At 42.9% G+C, this 17,302-nt stretch overlaps 1 protein-coding gene across 1 annotated transcript; it reads left to right on the top strand.

Annotated features, from left to right (window-relative positions):
• The first annotated feature begins 587 nt into the window (after nt 1-587).
• Nucleotides 588-5,315, top strand: rassf10a (Ras association domain family member 10a). Its single transcript, XM_080028210.1, has one exon. The coding sequence runs from the start codon at nt 974-976 to the stop codon at nt 2,417-2,419; it is 1,446 nt and encodes a 481-aa protein (XP_079884336.1). The 5' UTR covers nt 588-973; the 3' UTR covers nt 2,420-5,315.
• Nucleotides 5,316-17,302: the final 11,987 nt, after the last annotated feature.

The following is a 17,302-nucleotide window of genomic DNA, read 5'->3' as shown; positions in this document are numbered from 1 at the left end:
TGTGGGGTGTACATATATGCTACCTAACCCATGTTGGATACACAACATCTTTTTCTCAAATCAGGATTCTGCAATGAATGATGGGGCCCTGAGCAAAGACAATGTTACAACAAGTTTGGTTCATTTCACATGAGAGATCTGTGTATTTGTGTGTTGATATTGGTCTTCTCTCTGCTCAGAGGCTTTATTTTGAACATGTTAGAATAATAAAAATCAATCATTAGGCAAAGGCAATGGGACCCAAGCTACCAATGGCTCATAAATGTATGGTTAAGTCTTTGGATAACTTTTTTTTCACCTTCACAAACTATAGTCTTTATTATTTTTGCATAATTCTCCATTTCACTTAAGAAGGAATGTTAAATTATTGCCCAGTCTAGGTTTCCCTGTGCGGCCGTATATGTGTGTATGTGTGTGTGTGTGTGTGTGTGTGTGTGTGTGTGTGTGTGTGTGTGTGTGTGTGTGTGTGTGTGTGTGTGTGTGTGTGTGTGTGTGTGTGTGTCACACACACAGAGGGAGGTAGGCGTGTACCAGCCGTCACAGCACCCTCCTGTTCTGTCCCACACAGAGCAGAGCGGTCTGTCCTGAGACAAGGACGCACCTCTCCTCGGCGGAGCAGCGCGCACAGCTGACACCGATCTGCCGGGCAGAGAGGGATGAGGTCCCGGCAGACAGCATCGGGAACATACCGCTGGGATAATATGAATGGATGTCATTTTTCTGAGGATTTTCTTGAGGACTCTGATGGTTCTTCAATGCGCAACAATGTGACATGTTCGGACCTCCGAAGTGGATAAGAGGCGAGCGCAGATCACAGCTTCTGACACAGAAAGTAGTTCTAATAAGGTTTTAAGAAAATGTGCTCAGAAATCTAAAGACGTTTTCCCGTCTCCTTTACTTTCTGAGCTGCCCAAAACAGACGTGACACAAACAGGAATATACGCTGTAAGAAAACTTTTTTTGAGGAGCGAAGATGGAGCCGGAGGAGGGGAAGATCTCTGTGTGGGTCTGCCGGGAGGAGAAGCTTGTCTCCGGGCTGACGAAGCGAACCACCTGCGCCGACGTGGTCAAAGTCCTCCTGGAGGACCAGAACCTGCAACAGGGCGCGTCGGCGGCGATGCTGTCCGGCGCGCCGCAGTCCTACTGCGTGGTGGAGAAATGGCGAGGCTTCGAGAGGATGTTACCCAACAAGACCAAGATCCTGCGGCTGTGGAGCGCCTGGGGGGACGAGCAGGAGAACGTGCGCTTCGTCCTGGTGAAGAACGAGGCGTCGCTGCCCAACAACGGGCCCCGCAGCGCCGAGGCCAAGGTGGTCCAGAGCCGGGAGAGCGGCGGTAGTCCGGGCGGCGCGCTCAAGGGCACCGCGCGGACCTGCTGGACCGCCGCCGCCGCTGCCGCCAACCTGTCCCAAGAGAAGCAGAGGCGCATCGTCAGGAAGGCTTTCAGGAAGTTGGACAAAATGAACAAAAAGAAAGAGGAGGCCGTTTGCAAAGACAATAAGGGCTCCGTGGAGAAGATGGAGACGCTGGTCCACCTGGTCATCTCTCAGGACCACACCATCCGCCAGCAGATCCAGCGGATCAAGGAGCTGGACCGGGAGATCGAGCGCTACGAGGCCAAGGTGCACTTCGACCGCATCAAGATGCACGGCGTCAACTACGTGCAGGACACATACATGACGGTGGAGACAGCCTCGTCGGAGGACTGTAAGCACACAGCGGAGGCGCCGCGGTGTAGCTCAGCGGAGGCGCTGGCGCAGTTCGAGGAGTACGCGCGGTGCTGCGAGGAGGTGGTGCGGCTGCAGGAGGAGCTGACGGAGCGTGAGGCCATCGTGGACAGCGTCACCGGGGAGATCCAGGAGGAACTCAACCGGCGCTGGATGAAGCGACGGCGGGACGAGCAGGGAGGAGCGGACGCCGCGAAGGACACGGACAGCGGCGCGGAGGAGACGTGCCCCCCTGCCGCGTCCCGTTCCGAAGCACACGCGGAAACTTTGTCCGAGAACCAGTTCGCGGTTCTGGGGGAGGAGGAGGAGGAGAGGATAAAAACGCAGCTGGACACCAGTCTGTACATCGGCCTGCGCTTAAAGACGGATTTGGACGCCATCAGGGGGGACTTGGACCTGAGTCTGGCACTGTGGGAGACCAAGGAGAACGAACTGCTGGACCTATTGGCCAAAGTTGAAACCATGGAGATAGTAGAGCAGGTGATCGGTGGTGGGGATGGGGAGGGGGAGCAGCTGTGTGCGGGGAACGCCGAGCCCGAGCCATTGGCCGCAGAGAAGAGCAGCATCTGGGTGGAGCAGGCCCGGGGTCTGTCCAAGGCCTGCAACACCAACGACGAGGACTCTGACACGGGCCTGAGCTCCATGCACAGCCAGGACTCGGACAACCCGCCCGTGTGCGAGTCTCTGGTATAATACCACAACTGGCTTTGTTTTGGAAGCATGTTGGACTTTAAAAAAGACAACATGCAATTCGAAAAGCCACAAACTCAGGGGCAGTGAATCAGTGTTGGCAATACTGGGAGACGTTCCTCCCTACTCAAAATGCACCTAAGAACAGACACTGTAATTCTATAGCAATAATTCTTATATGTAGTTGCACAATAAGCTAGAAGACACAACAGTTGATGCTTCTTCACAGCTGACCTTTGACATCCATATGGAGAGTCAACGATGCACCACTTATTTAGAGAAGTAGCCTAAAGGAGTATTATGATAAGCCACTTAGAATCTGTAGTCACTAATGAGAAACTTGATCACAGGTTTACAAAGAGTTAATATCAGCTTTGCTTTTGTCAGGACACACTCTGGCTTTTTGCTGAAGCGACTGAAGGGTAAGTGTTTCAAAGACACTGTGTGCAGGCCTACAGGCCATAAACAGACAGGGTTCCTTTAAAGGGCCATCATCACATTAAGGTATAGACCCACAAAAGGACTCTCCAGAGCTTTTGAATTTGATCAGTTTGGGAAATTGTGTTAACTCACTGATCCCTATCCTGCCTGCTACGCAGAGAGCACCACTTGATATTGTCCTAAGTGTCAGTGTCTGTCTTTAAAGCACACACATCTATTTATAACAATGCATCATAGCACCTAACACACTCTACACTTCTCCTCATCGCGGCCCTTTGCGGCTGCCTCATGGTCGTTTAAAAACAGTGGTTCTTAACACTTTTGGCTTTGACCCCTAAAAAATACCAACCCAAGTCAAGTCACACAAACCCCTGACGAAAGTCGCACATTTCTATGACCTGTTGGCATTTCAAGTATAAGCAAAGGTGGATTTTGACCTACTCACATTGTTCAGTTTGAATAAGTATGGAAGCCTGGAAAGGCCAAAACAAAAGAATAAACATAATGTTAGTGGGCAGAATCATTTGTTTGTTTTTCTGTCATATCTTCTGAACTATCTGATGATTCCTCTCTTTGGGTGCCCCCCCCCGAAAACTCCTATATTTTAAAGCAGGTAAAAAGTGGACTTATTGTGTTACCTTCAGGCCAGAGCAAGATAAATGCTTTCTAGGGTCATTGTTTAAATTAAGGGGTGTAGTCCACAAATTCAGTATTTTCAGCAAAAACTAACAAACCACACGGCTCATTAGAAACAGATTTAAAAGAAGAAATTAGAAAATATCCTGATTTTTTCCCCCATAATGTGACTGAATATTAAAGTACATGCTCACTTCAATCCTAGACTTCTAGTTTCAGGCTTCCTCAAGTCAGGGCTTTGGGTAAGCTTTAGATAACCGCGATGACATCACAAGGGGTTGTTGTTATTTACTTTTGTTAGAGTGCTCCCTTCAGAGCAACAGAACATATTGCGCAGCAGTTTTCACAAGCTGAGTAATACTAACTCCTCATGGCATGTTAAAACTTCATCTAATTTGTACAATTGGTAAAGCGCCTTTAAATTGCGGGTATTGTTTGGTAGCTTATACCATTTGTACTTATGAGGAAAAGCTAACAAATCTGGCATTAGTTTGGCTTCTTAATTGCAGGTGGTTCGCATCTGACTCAACCGTCATCAATGTAAGCAGACAAGAAAAGCCTCATGTTCATAGTTATTGGCAGGAACAAGTTTATTGCGTGACACACCCAATAGTCAAACCTCAGCCTGCACAGTCAAATATACAGAGTGCAGTCGACTGTTTTTTCCAGATTTTGATTTGATTTTATTTATTTAGCACATTTTATTTTTGAACAACAATAACAATAATACATTTAAACAACAGTAAAAAAAAACAGACGTGCAAAGGAAACCCAGAAAACCCAACTCAAGGGGGCTGGCCATGTGGGGTTCCCTTCAATTATTCAACAATACATCACGTCATAACATGAAGAGATAATTTTTGATTTTTTTAAAAATATATAGTCTAAGAAAGATGACATGGTTCTTGTCTAATTAAATTATTTATTCTAACAACGTAGTGGATAAAAGCACCCGCAATCTACATGGAAAGTCACATGTTTTTTTTGGCCTCTTTGGCTTTCTGTATTTATTTCACCTGATGACGCAGTGGTTCTACGTCTCCAGTGTAAGTAGGCCTAAGTAGAACAAAACATGTTTCACTTGAGAAATACTTCCTTTTTATCAAAGTCTTTTCATGTTGCCAGGCCTATAGAATGGAGCTTGTCTGTAAGATTGCTTTATTTAACATTAGCATTTGAGAGAAATGACCCCGTTTGGTAATCCTGCATCTTTTTTTTAAGCCTCAGTTTCACTTTTTTACATCCTGGAAAATATAGTTTCTGCAAAGCGCCATAAGCTGTGTGTGTCCTGGTATACGCTCTCCCGGGAACTGCACACAACAACAACAACAACAACAACAACAACAACAACAACAACAACAACAACAACCAAATAACAGCAACAGAAGATGAAACAGAAGCCACCAGAATTATTTTCGCATCAACTCAATCACTGTGTATATTCGCCAGGCTGTTTGTGATGTCAAAATCGTACATGGTTGACTTTGTCTTACCTGTAAACAATGGAGATCAATGAATAACCCTGTACACCACCTATAGAAGAGACTGAGGACACTGTTTCTGTGGAGTTAGCTGTGTTCATAAATAGCAAGAATGACCTGTGTGTGTGTAGCTCATTTGTGTCGCTTGATCAGGGACAGTTTGGGTTTCTCGGTCCATTACATTCAGCCTTGCTTTGTCTAGACAGATGGCTCTCCATAAGCAACTCTAAAGGCTACAGCCATGAGAAGTCGGGTGCACTGTGTGTGTGTGTGTGTGGCTGCAACGTGACGCCAGTCAGCGCATTATTACACATGACTGTTAGTGTTGAAATAAACAGCGAAACCTACTTGGCTTGTACTGTGGATTTGTTTCTGCGTGACTGAAGTGTCTGAGAGCTTTATTTATGAGTGAGCAGCTCTGTGTTTACATGCCTCAGTTTTTTTGTTATAAAACGCCCGGCCTCCTTCGGCTAAACATCTTCCCCCTACACTGTGTCATGTCATGTGTGTTGTTTTTTTTTTCCTTTGGAGGGTAAGCCAGTTTTGCATACCTGCTTGACAGTTAAAGGTGTGTGTGTGAACGTGAGTGTGTTTTTGTACAGTGCGTGCTGCCTCTCATACCCGTCATGCATGTTTGTGCTTAATGGCTGCCTCCTGATCTCCTCCATAGCATGCACTGCTGCATTAATTATGAAGGGGTGAAGCAGACACCTGAATGTACAGAGCAAAGCATCTGTACTTTCCAGCAACACTGTCCAAGCACCTCTGGATAACCCACACAGCTCACATGGGGTCAGACCTGGACGTCTGTGTGTTAGTAGACAGAGTAACGGTGGTGCTCCATTCAGCTGTATTGCATTGGGGTTAGGTAGAGTTTACAGTCTAATGGCGCTTTTCCACCGCATGGTATCAGCTCGACTCGACTCGACTCAACTCGCATTTTTGGCTTTTCCACCGCAATTTCATGGTACCTGGTACCACGTAGCGGCTGCTTTTTTGGTATCGCCTCGCTCTAGGGTCCAAGCGAGCTGAGCCGATGCTAAAAGGTGACGTCGGCAGACGGCCGGCCACTGATTGGCCAGAGACTATTGTCTGGCCAATCAGTGGCCAGAGACTACCGGCTTCATTCTGTTGTTTATTCTCCCCAACTCTCCGGGACTTTTGAGTGTATTTACGCCGCGTGCAGCCTTCTCCGGCTCTCTTTCATTTGATTTGCATCACAGATCTGAATTTATTTTCCATATATTCGCTAAGCTCACCCAGTGTTGGTTGTTGGGGAAGTTACTTATCATACGAGAGGAGACATGTAGGGCAGCTAGCAGCTAGGCTAATAGTAGCCAGCTGGGACAGACATGATAGCGAGCGATTACATTACAAGCCTCGGACTGAACTGATTACCTCAATAAAATATTCAGGCTGAGACACGGCTTGCATTTGAAAACACGTATCCTGAAACAAGCACTAAACAGTCAACTTTATCATGCCCGTGTTTACGTGCATGATGTACGTGACGCATCCCTACAGCTGACTGCCACACAGTCACACATCGGGACAACAACCATCCCTTTTAATGGCCCGTAGCAATATTCTTCTACTTCTTTTAGCAAACAGATACAAGGGCGGTATTTCTTAAACATTTTTCATCCATGTTTTTGGCGGTTGGTTCAGTTAATAGTGCAACAACTGCTCGCAATTTCTGCTCTGCTACTTTGCTCCGGAGTAGGCTTTCAGCCCCTTACGACGACCCCGCCCACGTTCAGCAGGTACTATTTGCGGTGGAAAACGACCCGTGCTGCTACCAAACCAAGTTGAGTCGAGTCGAGTTGAGTCGAGTCGAGCTACATGTGCGGTGGAAAAGCGCCATAATTATTAACGTACACAATGCTAAGTATTTATCAGGCTGATTGCGGTGAGTTTAGAATAGACACACTTGAATTGATCTACTTTCATATCAGCACAGGTTAGTATGTTTTACTCATTTTTACTCATTCATCGTCTTTTTCGGTCCGACAATGAGAACTCAACACATTTCTCCTTTAAAAATGTCAGGCTTTTTTGTGCCAGCAGTTTTCCTTGTAAGATATATGCCACACCCTGACATCCTGAGCTAACTTTAGCATGTATAGCATTGTCTACAGAGCCTGTGTCTACACATTAAACCTTATATCAACATCCATAAGAGGGGAAATGCGTATGTGCACAGAGAAGAAGTGTTTACCCAACAGGCTGTGCGCATTATAATCATCAGTGGGGAAATTCCTAAAGAAAAAGAGTGTGTGCATGCATGGGACGTTTAAATATCCCATGCTCACTGCTGAACATTTGCAGCTTAATACAAATAAATAGTCAAAATACTGAAAGGTTAAAGTTGAATTGGCTCAGGAATTGAAAGAAGTTCATTTGAATATCGAGTTATAAGTTGAGTTGAGAGTGTCAGTTAAAGCTATAGCGTGTAACTCTTTCTTATACATGAACGGCAGTTACATTAGAAAGAACCTGGACTTACAGCAAAAGGAATTAAATCCATGCGCAACCACCTCATGTAGATGCACCGACAACAGCGTTGTTATAATTGCTCAGAATCCCTTGTTGGCAGAAGTTATACACTATAACTATACATTTGAAAGAACTGATGCCATTTAAAGTGTATAAGTGATATATACATTACATTTGCATATACAGATGAAACATTTCCCATAAGGGGCCATCCCACAGTTCTGTCGACTGTTGGCCTGCTGATCTGTGTCTACATCTCTGGAAAGATTAAGAGACCACTCCAAATGTTCAGTGTCTGTCGTTTTACTATTGGCATATGTATGAGTAGAATGAACATTTTGGTTTTATAATATAAACTACTGACAACATTTCTACCAAATTCCAATACATATTTTTTTTGTCATTAAGAGCATTTTCAATAAGTAATGTAGAGATGAAGATTTAAGAAAAATCCAGACTGGTCTCTTAACTTTTTTTCCGGAGCTGTATGTCAGTCAGTGCGATTATACTGTCATCTGATAGCACCCATTGCATTCCCACTATACTGACTGGCTTTTTAAAGACCAGAACAGGTTTTTTGTTTGGTGGTTTGTAGAATTCATCATCTGTGGTGCTGGCAAAGTGACGGTTCATCCGTTAAAAGGATTGATGTACAACTTGGGGAATATTTGAGTGATGGGTAGCTGGCAAACCGACGTCCACTTTCTCCTGCGTCTTCAGTGGCAGACTGCGGTTGGGTTACACACTGCCAGCAGGTTCATTTGATATAGACAGGCTCTGCTTTCCTCGGTGATCTTTGTCTCCCTATCATCCACCACAAGCTACAGGTTCCCCATGTCAAAATGTCAATTGATTAAATCATTTGAGGAAAGTTTTTTTTTATTTTTTTATAGAGTAGACGCAGGTAGAAACAGCATAACATAGCTTTTTGAATCAGTGTGTTACAGCACTCTGCCGAAATGTTTTCTCTGTGAAAAACTAAACATACTGTACAAGCAAATAAACACTAATACTATGAAATGAAGAGGCTTAACAATTACCAACACCATTATGTGTGTGTGTGTGTGTGTGTGTGTGTGTGTGTGTGTGTGTGTGTTTGGGGCGAGGCAGTGTGATGTGAGACTATTGATTTTACTTACAAACAGACATTTATGTAACTTGACAGGGGATACTTTCAATAGTGTGTATGTGTGTGTGTGTGACACTGAGATAAAGAGAGTCAAACAGGGATTAAGACAGGGAGACTGAGCAATATATTATGCAACCATGTTGGAGTATTTTGTGTGTGTGTGTGTGTGTGTGTGTGTGTGTGTGTGTGTGTGTGTGTGTGTGTGTGTGTGTGTGTGTGTGTGTGTGTGCTGCCCCCATTGGTGTTGTGTTTGGCAGAAAAAGTGTGAGGTGGTATGCGGGCCAGTTGGGCAGCAGATGCTCACCTCTTTCTACCAAACTCTGCAGTTTATATCACAACACCTGGACACACATGCTGCGTGTGTAAAACGGTGTGTGTGAGTGTGTGTGTGTGTGTGTGTGTGTGTGTGTGTGTGTGTGCGCGTGCGTGCGTGCATGAGTGTGTGTGTGTGTGTCTGTCTGTCTGTGTGTGTGTGTGTGTGCACATTAATATGTGTGCACTGATGTGTTAAGTGTTGAAATTGTTGAGTCTCAGGCAACGTAAAAGAACAAAAATGTATAAGAAACACAAGTATAGAAAGCATCACGAGACACACATTTAATTAATTAGAAATAAGTTGGACAATATAATATTAAGAAGAATGTAAAATAAAATGTGTATACACAAAATTAAAAATACTATCCATGGGATTTTTTACATTGTGTAATACAAAAGCAAAAATAATATCATAGCCAGCTTTATGTTGCAGTGACTGTTGTGTATGTGACAGATAAAATGACTTTTAAGGCACATTTCCTATGATTTTAAATACACCAAGCTCCCAACAGTTTCCAGGCCATTTCAGGCAATGTGTTTTGTACTAAATGGAGTGATACAGAGGAAGCTTTCTTTCACAGATATGGTTAATAAAAGAGGAACGGTGGGGTCATGGGACCAGCATAAACAACCTACCAGGATGACATGGATGATTTAAAGAAACAGCTCAACACTTTGGTAGCGCTCCCATGCTAAATATGAACTGAAACCATCTGGTTAGCTTACGTAGCTGGAGGTTTGACATTCTATTTACATGGAAATAAAACAGAAATAAGTTGCAAATCCTTCAATGTGGCTGCGTATCACGTATTATTGCTGGTATACTGATATATCAAATTAATTATTTTGTATTTCAGAACTCTTTTACACTTTCATCTAAATTGACATCTTCAGTGTATAATGTCTTTTGTACCTGTGTGTCTGTCTGTGTGTGTACAGACATACCAGTATTTATGTGTGTGTGTGTGTGTGTGTGTGTGTGTGTGTGTGTGTGTGTGTGCGCTCTCACGTGTGATGGGAGAGGCAAGGAAGCGTATGAATGACGCAACGATGTTACGTAGTATGGACTAAAAACCTCAAAATGAAAAACTGCAGAAGAAGAAGAGCAGCACAACAGACTAAGGTTTACACAACAAACTAATAAATGAGTTTCACTCTGGGCTTTAAGGCTGTGGAGACGCACACACCAACAGCTGTCCAGCCTGGATAAAAGAGGATAGTGTGCGAAAGGGTGTGTGTGTGTGTGTGTGTGTGCGCACGTGCAGTTGTGTGTTAAATTAATCCCTGACGAAAAGCTCCCAGACGGGCAGGACTGCATGTGTGTGTGTGTGTGTGTGTGTGTGTGTGTGTTTGTGAAGTGCTTTGTGTGTCCTACAAATCGCATACACACAGCTGGCATTACTTTAAAAACAATTTTCATCTTCAGGATGTATTACAAACTAAAAATAGACCAGCGGAAATTGGGGTGGCTCGGCCTTTTGCTGCTACTGTACGTCTCTACGTGTGTTAACTAGTGAATCCCCTGTTCATGTCACAAGCAATGTGATGGGAGATGTGTGTGTGTGTGTGTGTGTGTGTGTGTGTGTGTGTGTGTGTGTGTGTGTGTGTGTGTGTGTGTGTGTGTGTGTGAGTGAGTGAGTGAGTGAGTGAGTGAGTGAGTGAGTGAGTAAGTGTGTGTGAGTGAGTGAGTGAGTGTGTGTGTGTGTGTGTGTGTGTGTGTGTGTTCTTGTGGCCAACACATAGCTTCTCAAATATTGAAGAAGTCCTCACAGGATTTGGGAGATTGTCTTCCATTGAAGCGATGAGTACAGACAAACAGAATCATCTTTCCTCATTTGATCCCGTCTATGGAAGTCCATGACTGCCAATGTCAAAGTGAAATAACTCCCTCAGATTAAATTCAAGCCATCGCCAAACACAAAATTGATTAAACACTTTGAATGGCCTTGTGTCTGAATTGTGCTATATAAATAAACTTGCCTAAACCTATCTTCTCCACAAAACTCTCTCTGTATTGCTCAGTATGGCAGCATTTATAAACTGGTGTCACCCCCCTCACTTCCCCCCCCCCCACCCCCCAACACTGAGGAGCTCAGACAAATCCCAAGAAGCACCCGATAAATGTTTCAGTTGTCGATTCTACTGCTAAGAAGTAACCTGGATGTACAGCAGAAGGAATAAAATACATGCAGACAGTGGTGTTGTAACTACCCAGAATTCCTCATGGGGGAAACAGAAGTTACACACTATAGCTTGACTATATATTATATTAATTATTACCCTACTGTGGTTATAGTAAAAATGTAATGCATAATGATTTTTAATCTCAATCTGCAATATAAACTTGAATTGAAAACATTTAAATTACACTTGGACATTGAAGTAACGTGTGCATGTTCTGAACTGCGGTTCCTAAACGTATAGAGATTGATTATCTACCAAACTAAAGTAAGACAATACGGTGCTCTGTGTACTCATTTTGGATACATTGCATCACAAATAACTTATTCATTAAGTACTTCTCTCCTTTATATACTGTTACACTTGCAGCTTTTTGAGCTAGTGATGCTAAAATGCTCACAATGAAAATGTAAACACACTGATATCTAACACATTAACATTCATTTTATTTTAGCATTCTAATATACTAATATTTGCACATCAATCCAATAAGTTGAGGAGACATGGTAACAGAAGTGGCAGGGGATCACCAAAAAAAAATCAAAATAATTCATTAATGTTAGTACCAAAATATAAGGCCTTCCATAGTTGTTATTATTGATATTTCACTTTGTGGTAAAGTTATGCCCTGACCGACTAACTATAAGGTTGACATGGATATTTAAAAAAAATAAAATCAGCACCCTGTCGAAAGCTTTCTGAAGACCCCCCCCCCATCACATGCTACAGCAGCATTGTACTGTGCCAATGTCAGAGGTAGATCCCCCCCCTCCATCATTAACCTTTTATCATAGCTTACGTAGGGTGCTGACCCCTGAGTAACAAGTCCCCTTAGCTCATGATTTATAGAGCTTGTCAGTGGTATTATTTATTTAGACAGGGTTGTTTTTCCCCCAAGGCCAAATGCGTCTAAATCCCCATCCTCTATAAAAAATCTACCAACACTGACAACTGCGTATGTAGACTCGAGATCATAAATAATAAAGCAGAAACAGCTTGTATAGGGCCAGAGAGGCTGCTCTGCCATGTCGGCCTGCATTAAGACATGGGGGGCTAGACAAAGGACCCAAATATAATCAGACATTTTTACTTGGACAATCACGATGTGGTGACAGCAGTGGTGAAGCAAGATGAAAGGAGTTAGCGGGACCTTTAAAGAGACCCAGGGAAAAGAGAGAAAGAAGGAGAGAGCGTTAACTAACGGCACATGTAATTTGAGCCTATTATAAACTTGATTTTAAACTCCTTTTAAACCCAGTTGAAGTGTTTCTGTCAAAGCTAGTTTACCCCTTTGCACTCATCACTGCCTCTGTTAAGCCATAGTGCAGTGTGTGTGTGTTGAAAGTGAGGAGCAATGGAGGAAAGGAGGGGGACATAAATATCAGGGTATGAAATGGATGTGGTGTATGTGACAAATTGGACAGTGCTGCTTGGATTTCAATTTAAAAGGGCCAGAACACCTATATTGTTTCTCAAATGGTTGGTGTGTAGATGAAAACTATTTCAGCCAAAAGCTAGAACAGGCTTTTTTGTCGAGAGTGTGTGCTTTTCTCACTGCTTTGATCAGCTCCGTTTGAGAAAGGTGATGATGTAGTGTAACTTCTTTGCACCAATCAGAGTTGAGCAACATTTGAATCAAACTTTGACTGTATTTGGCTGTACTGCATTAGTTAGTATAGGCTAATGTTACAGTTATAGGCGATTATAAAATAGGTTCATTCCTATTTAATTTATTGAAATAGTGAAATAATAGTTATAAATAGAATGATAATCAGTAAGGGGAATACAAATATTTAATTAAGTTAAGTATATTGAGTTGGCGAAAATAGATGACATTTTATATAAGGGTGGCGGTTATAGATATAAATGCCTGTGTTATTAATCAGGATTCATTTTGACTGTATTTACTGTATCACAACACAGTTTAAGGAAATGTCAAAGAGTGGACAGGGCTTCAATATTGTATATACAGTACCCGGTGGCAGTTTTAGTGATAACATTAAGACTGTCTTACTACTGTTCAGGAATTGTGCAGAAGGACAATGCGGCTAATGCTAAGGTAACTGTCACCTCCCACACCTGGGCTGGCTGCAAAAACTGTCCTGGTTCTTCAGCATATACACACAAACAGAAGCATGTCAGTCTATAGACTGAGTGTCAATCCAGCAGTTACATCCTGAAGCTTTGTGTCGGATCATGTAGTTATTGGTTAGTGGTGTGCTGGTGGTTTCCTACAAATGTACAAAATGTTTTGTAACAATCCCAGAGAACAGGTGTGTACTTGCTACATTTGGTCAATGATGCCAACATGGGACTTTATTACTCAAATGCTAAGGGGCAAATGCATGTGGGTGGGGGGGGGGAGGGCGGGGGGATGGGGGGGAGAACTCTAGTGACCTCATTCAATCAAAAAAAATTGACAACACTGCATTTGGTTAATGAAGGTGGAGACAGCAATAACAAAACAGTAACAAGTTCTTCCAGTTCTACAAAGGTTAGCCGCCCTTCATGGGAAAGGGATTATAAAACACGATTTCAGCTCGGGAATGCGGGGTTCATCACATGTTTTGAGTCAGAAACAAAAATGAGTGATAGATTTACGATAGTAGTAGATTTTTTTTTTTTATATTTTTTTGTGTGTGTGCTGTTGGCAGGTTCCAAGACACTACATTGAAGTTGCTCTGGAATTATCGTAAAGGGATAGTTCAGTATTTTTGAAGTGGGGTGGTATAAGGTATGTATAGTTAGTCTGTTAATCTATGGAAATGACGGTCAGCACAGTCATTTAAAAAAGTTTGAGGGAGAAGTTGCCGTAGCAGAAGTCAACATTGTACTGCTGCAGAGGGGGACAGCCGAAAAACGGTTTACCCCCACGTACTCTATATAACCGCTTAACTAAAAACTAAATATCTGTTCATCGTCGCTCAAATTAGGACTTTGCATTTTTTTCAAGCGTAGTTCCGCCATGTATTACTACGCCAAGCAGCGTATCATGAAATGTAACCCTCCAACTGGTACTATGTAAAACAAAACAAAAAAAAAACAAAAAAAACACACAACATAAAAATCTCAAGCACAACAGTAACAAATAAGGGAGGGCGAGAATAAATTAACAAATATTGTGATTGTTGATATTCCGTCCACATAATCCTAGTCAGCGTCTTTGTTGCACAGGTCATACATCAAAGTGCAACTCCAAGTGCCGAACATAAACATGTGGAAACACACTTTACATAAAAGCAAGGCTAAACCAGGCGCTCCAGTAGCCAATGCCACTGCTACCAGAGGGCCTGAAGGGTCTACTGGGTAGGCCTACATATATGTTGTAATGCCAGGATAACCACACCCTGACTACAGACTGAACACATTGACACTGAAGCTGATATTGTGCTTCTGATCTCACTCCTAGAAATGAAGCAAACTCAGCGTATAGTCAAACTAATGTCAAACTATTCCTGAGTTTTTTGAGTAGAGTCACAAACCCAACGGATTCTACACAGTGGAGTTAAAGAGTGTGTTGTTGCCCTGGAAATGCCCTGTCAGATTTAGTGTCTCATTACCCCGAGAGAGCGGGGAGGGGGGGACGGAGTGAGATCAAAACAAGAGACAGAGAGAGAGAGAGAGAGAGAGAGAGAGAAAAGATAGAGAGAGAAAGACAGAGAGAGTCTGAATTGCAGTACCGAGGTGGGTGAGTGCGAGAGCAGATGATAAACAGGAGGAATGAAACACTGTAATTTATAGGGGGAATGAGGGGGGGGGGGGGTTATGGGGAGTCAAGCCTGGACTGTTATGAACCCGATGAGCCAGTTCTGTTCTTTGTTTTTATTCTGTCGCTTCAATCATCTCAGTCAGTCAATTAATAAGGCAAACGCCAGCAGGGAGGGCGGAGACATGATCAATATTTCATGTAAGCGGCTCAGCCAGCCAGCCAGCCAGACACACAGACAGACAGATAGACAGACAGACAGACAGAGCAGTAGTGGTGACGTAACACATCGGAGGGGTGGGGGGGGGGGGGGGGAACACAAGTGAAAACGCTTCAGAGCCGAACAAAGAAACATCTGTTCTATCAGTCTGTGCAAATATATATATATATATAAAAAACACCAGGTTCAAAGATCCGCCGTTCTATTAGATTTATTGCACTCTCTTGACCCGCCGGATTACTTGATGTCATTTGTAAATCTAAAGAGTCCTGTTAAAGTTGCTGAGTCAGTATAGTTATGACTTCAACCGCTGCTATTGTACATGAGTAATAGCATAGTACTAGAGCTGCCTCTAAGCGGGGGGTTGAAATATGTACTTCAGCTTTTATTTAGTGTAAATGAGTTCCCCTCTGCTGCCTTCATGGAAGTTTAATGTGCTAGACCTTGGCTCATTGTGAGAAGTCATGATACAACGGCAGGGGGAAGGAAATGGCCACTCTTATGATATGATAGGGCTCCAAACTTTACTTGGGAATGACTCATTGTGTTGTGGCCCGTGTGGTAGAATGCTCAGATTTTGTGCCAGGCTATAGCGGTGTGGGCACCGCACATGGTTTGTCTTTGGTTCCAGACTGAAATATCTCAACAACCATTGGATTTGGACTGACATGTGTGTACAGTTGAAAGCAGACATCACGGTCCCCATAGGATGAGTCCCAAATGGCTTTAGTGATCCCAGGAGATTTTGTATTAAGAGCTCCACTGGCAGGTCAAAGTTTCACTTATCCCAGGAAATAGCTTAAAGGTGCACTATGCAGTTTGCAGAGGAGGGGGATTTGTCTACATTAGCAGAGCCTGCAGATAGTTTAAAAAAACATATTTTCTCTATATGTTATTCCTGGTAACGAATAATTCTATCATCATAAATCAAAACTTAATTATTTTGAGGAAGCTGGAACCAAACCTAAGACTAGAATATGTTTGTAAAACCAAACTGTGGGCCCTGCTGTCTTACTTCAAACAGTGTGCCAGTGATCACATTTTCCTGTGAAGTAAGTTTGTTTATTCAGTTATGAGAATATACCTTAGAAAATGTTCACTTCTCTGACACACCCAAAGTTACATAGTTCACCTTAAACTTATATATATATATAGTATAGATAGCAGTCCTATGAATTGTTTCTTCAAATGTATTTGTTGGAGGTTCTTTTCAGACACGTATTAGTACAAATTTTGTTTGCTAGTGAATAGGCAGCTTTGAGGTGTACTGTATGTGTGGTATTGCCATACACTGACTGTATTCATTGCAATGCAGGGACATGTCTCCAAGTGTAACGCTGTGGTTAATTTGATTGTTCTTAATAGTTATTGAACAACAATGGAATTCTATTATGCAGCTTCAAGCTATAGTGCGTACCTTTTTCATACACATGACTTTCGGTTACATTAAAGCCATCGCTGAACGAGTGGACAAAAAGTTGATTAAGGCCTATCACGTCCGCAAAACTCTCTCTGTATTTCTCAGTATGGAAGCGTTTACAAACTGGTGTCGCCCCTTGACAATGGCTCAGGTGGTCAGAAAAATCCCAAGTAGTAGCCCACAAAATGCTTCAGTTTTGTTGTAATAACTGAGAATTCCTCACGGTGGGGAACAGAAGTTACACACTATAGCTTTAATAAGTTCAATAAGGATTTGTTACCAATAACTAAAGTTGATCCTTTGACTGCAGGTTGTTTGAACTGCGTCTGCAATTAAGCACAGCTGAGTCCTGTTGTGTGTTTAGAGTTTATGGTTCAATGTGGAGGGGACCGAGCACCGGAGCATCATCTGTTGGAACAACAAAGATCAAAAGGCAGGGGAGCATATTAGAAAACTGGCATCAGACATGGGCAGCGTTTATGTGGCGTTGTCCTCACTTCACTATACGGTCACAGAGGACGTGACACTCATCTATTTTAGTCGGGAGTTGTTTTCCAGCGGGGCAGGGGCCGGGTCAAATAGATTGGAACAGTTAGGCATCGGCATCCGGGTGAGCTGAGAGGACCTGGCTAAAGGAAACAGATTAAAAAAAGATATATCTAATCCTGTAGAATGGATGAAATAAATGGAAATAAGTCATCTTTTTAAAGGGTCTGATGATATTTGATATATATTTTGATTTGATATGATTTGATTCCATTCTCTGAGCAGTTCAATGCTAACATACAGATTTTTTAAAAATCCAGTTTAAATCTGTCATTTCAATATTTGCGATTGGGATTTTATTTTGAAAGATTCTTT

The sequence above is a fragment of the Ammodytes marinus genome, assembly GCF_949987685.1.
Source record: "Ammodytes marinus genome assembly, chromosome: 5".
Taxonomy (NCBI): Eukaryota; Metazoa; Chordata; class Actinopteri; order Uranoscopiformes; family Ammodytidae; genus Ammodytes; species Ammodytes marinus.
This window is presented reverse-complemented; position numbering and strand designations above follow the sequence as displayed.

Excerpts from the sequence above, each read along its gene's own strand:
- rassf10a (XM_080028210.1), top strand. The coding sequence starts at position 974 with ATGGAGCCGGAGGAGGGGAAGATCTCTGTGTGGGTCTGCCGGGAGGAG.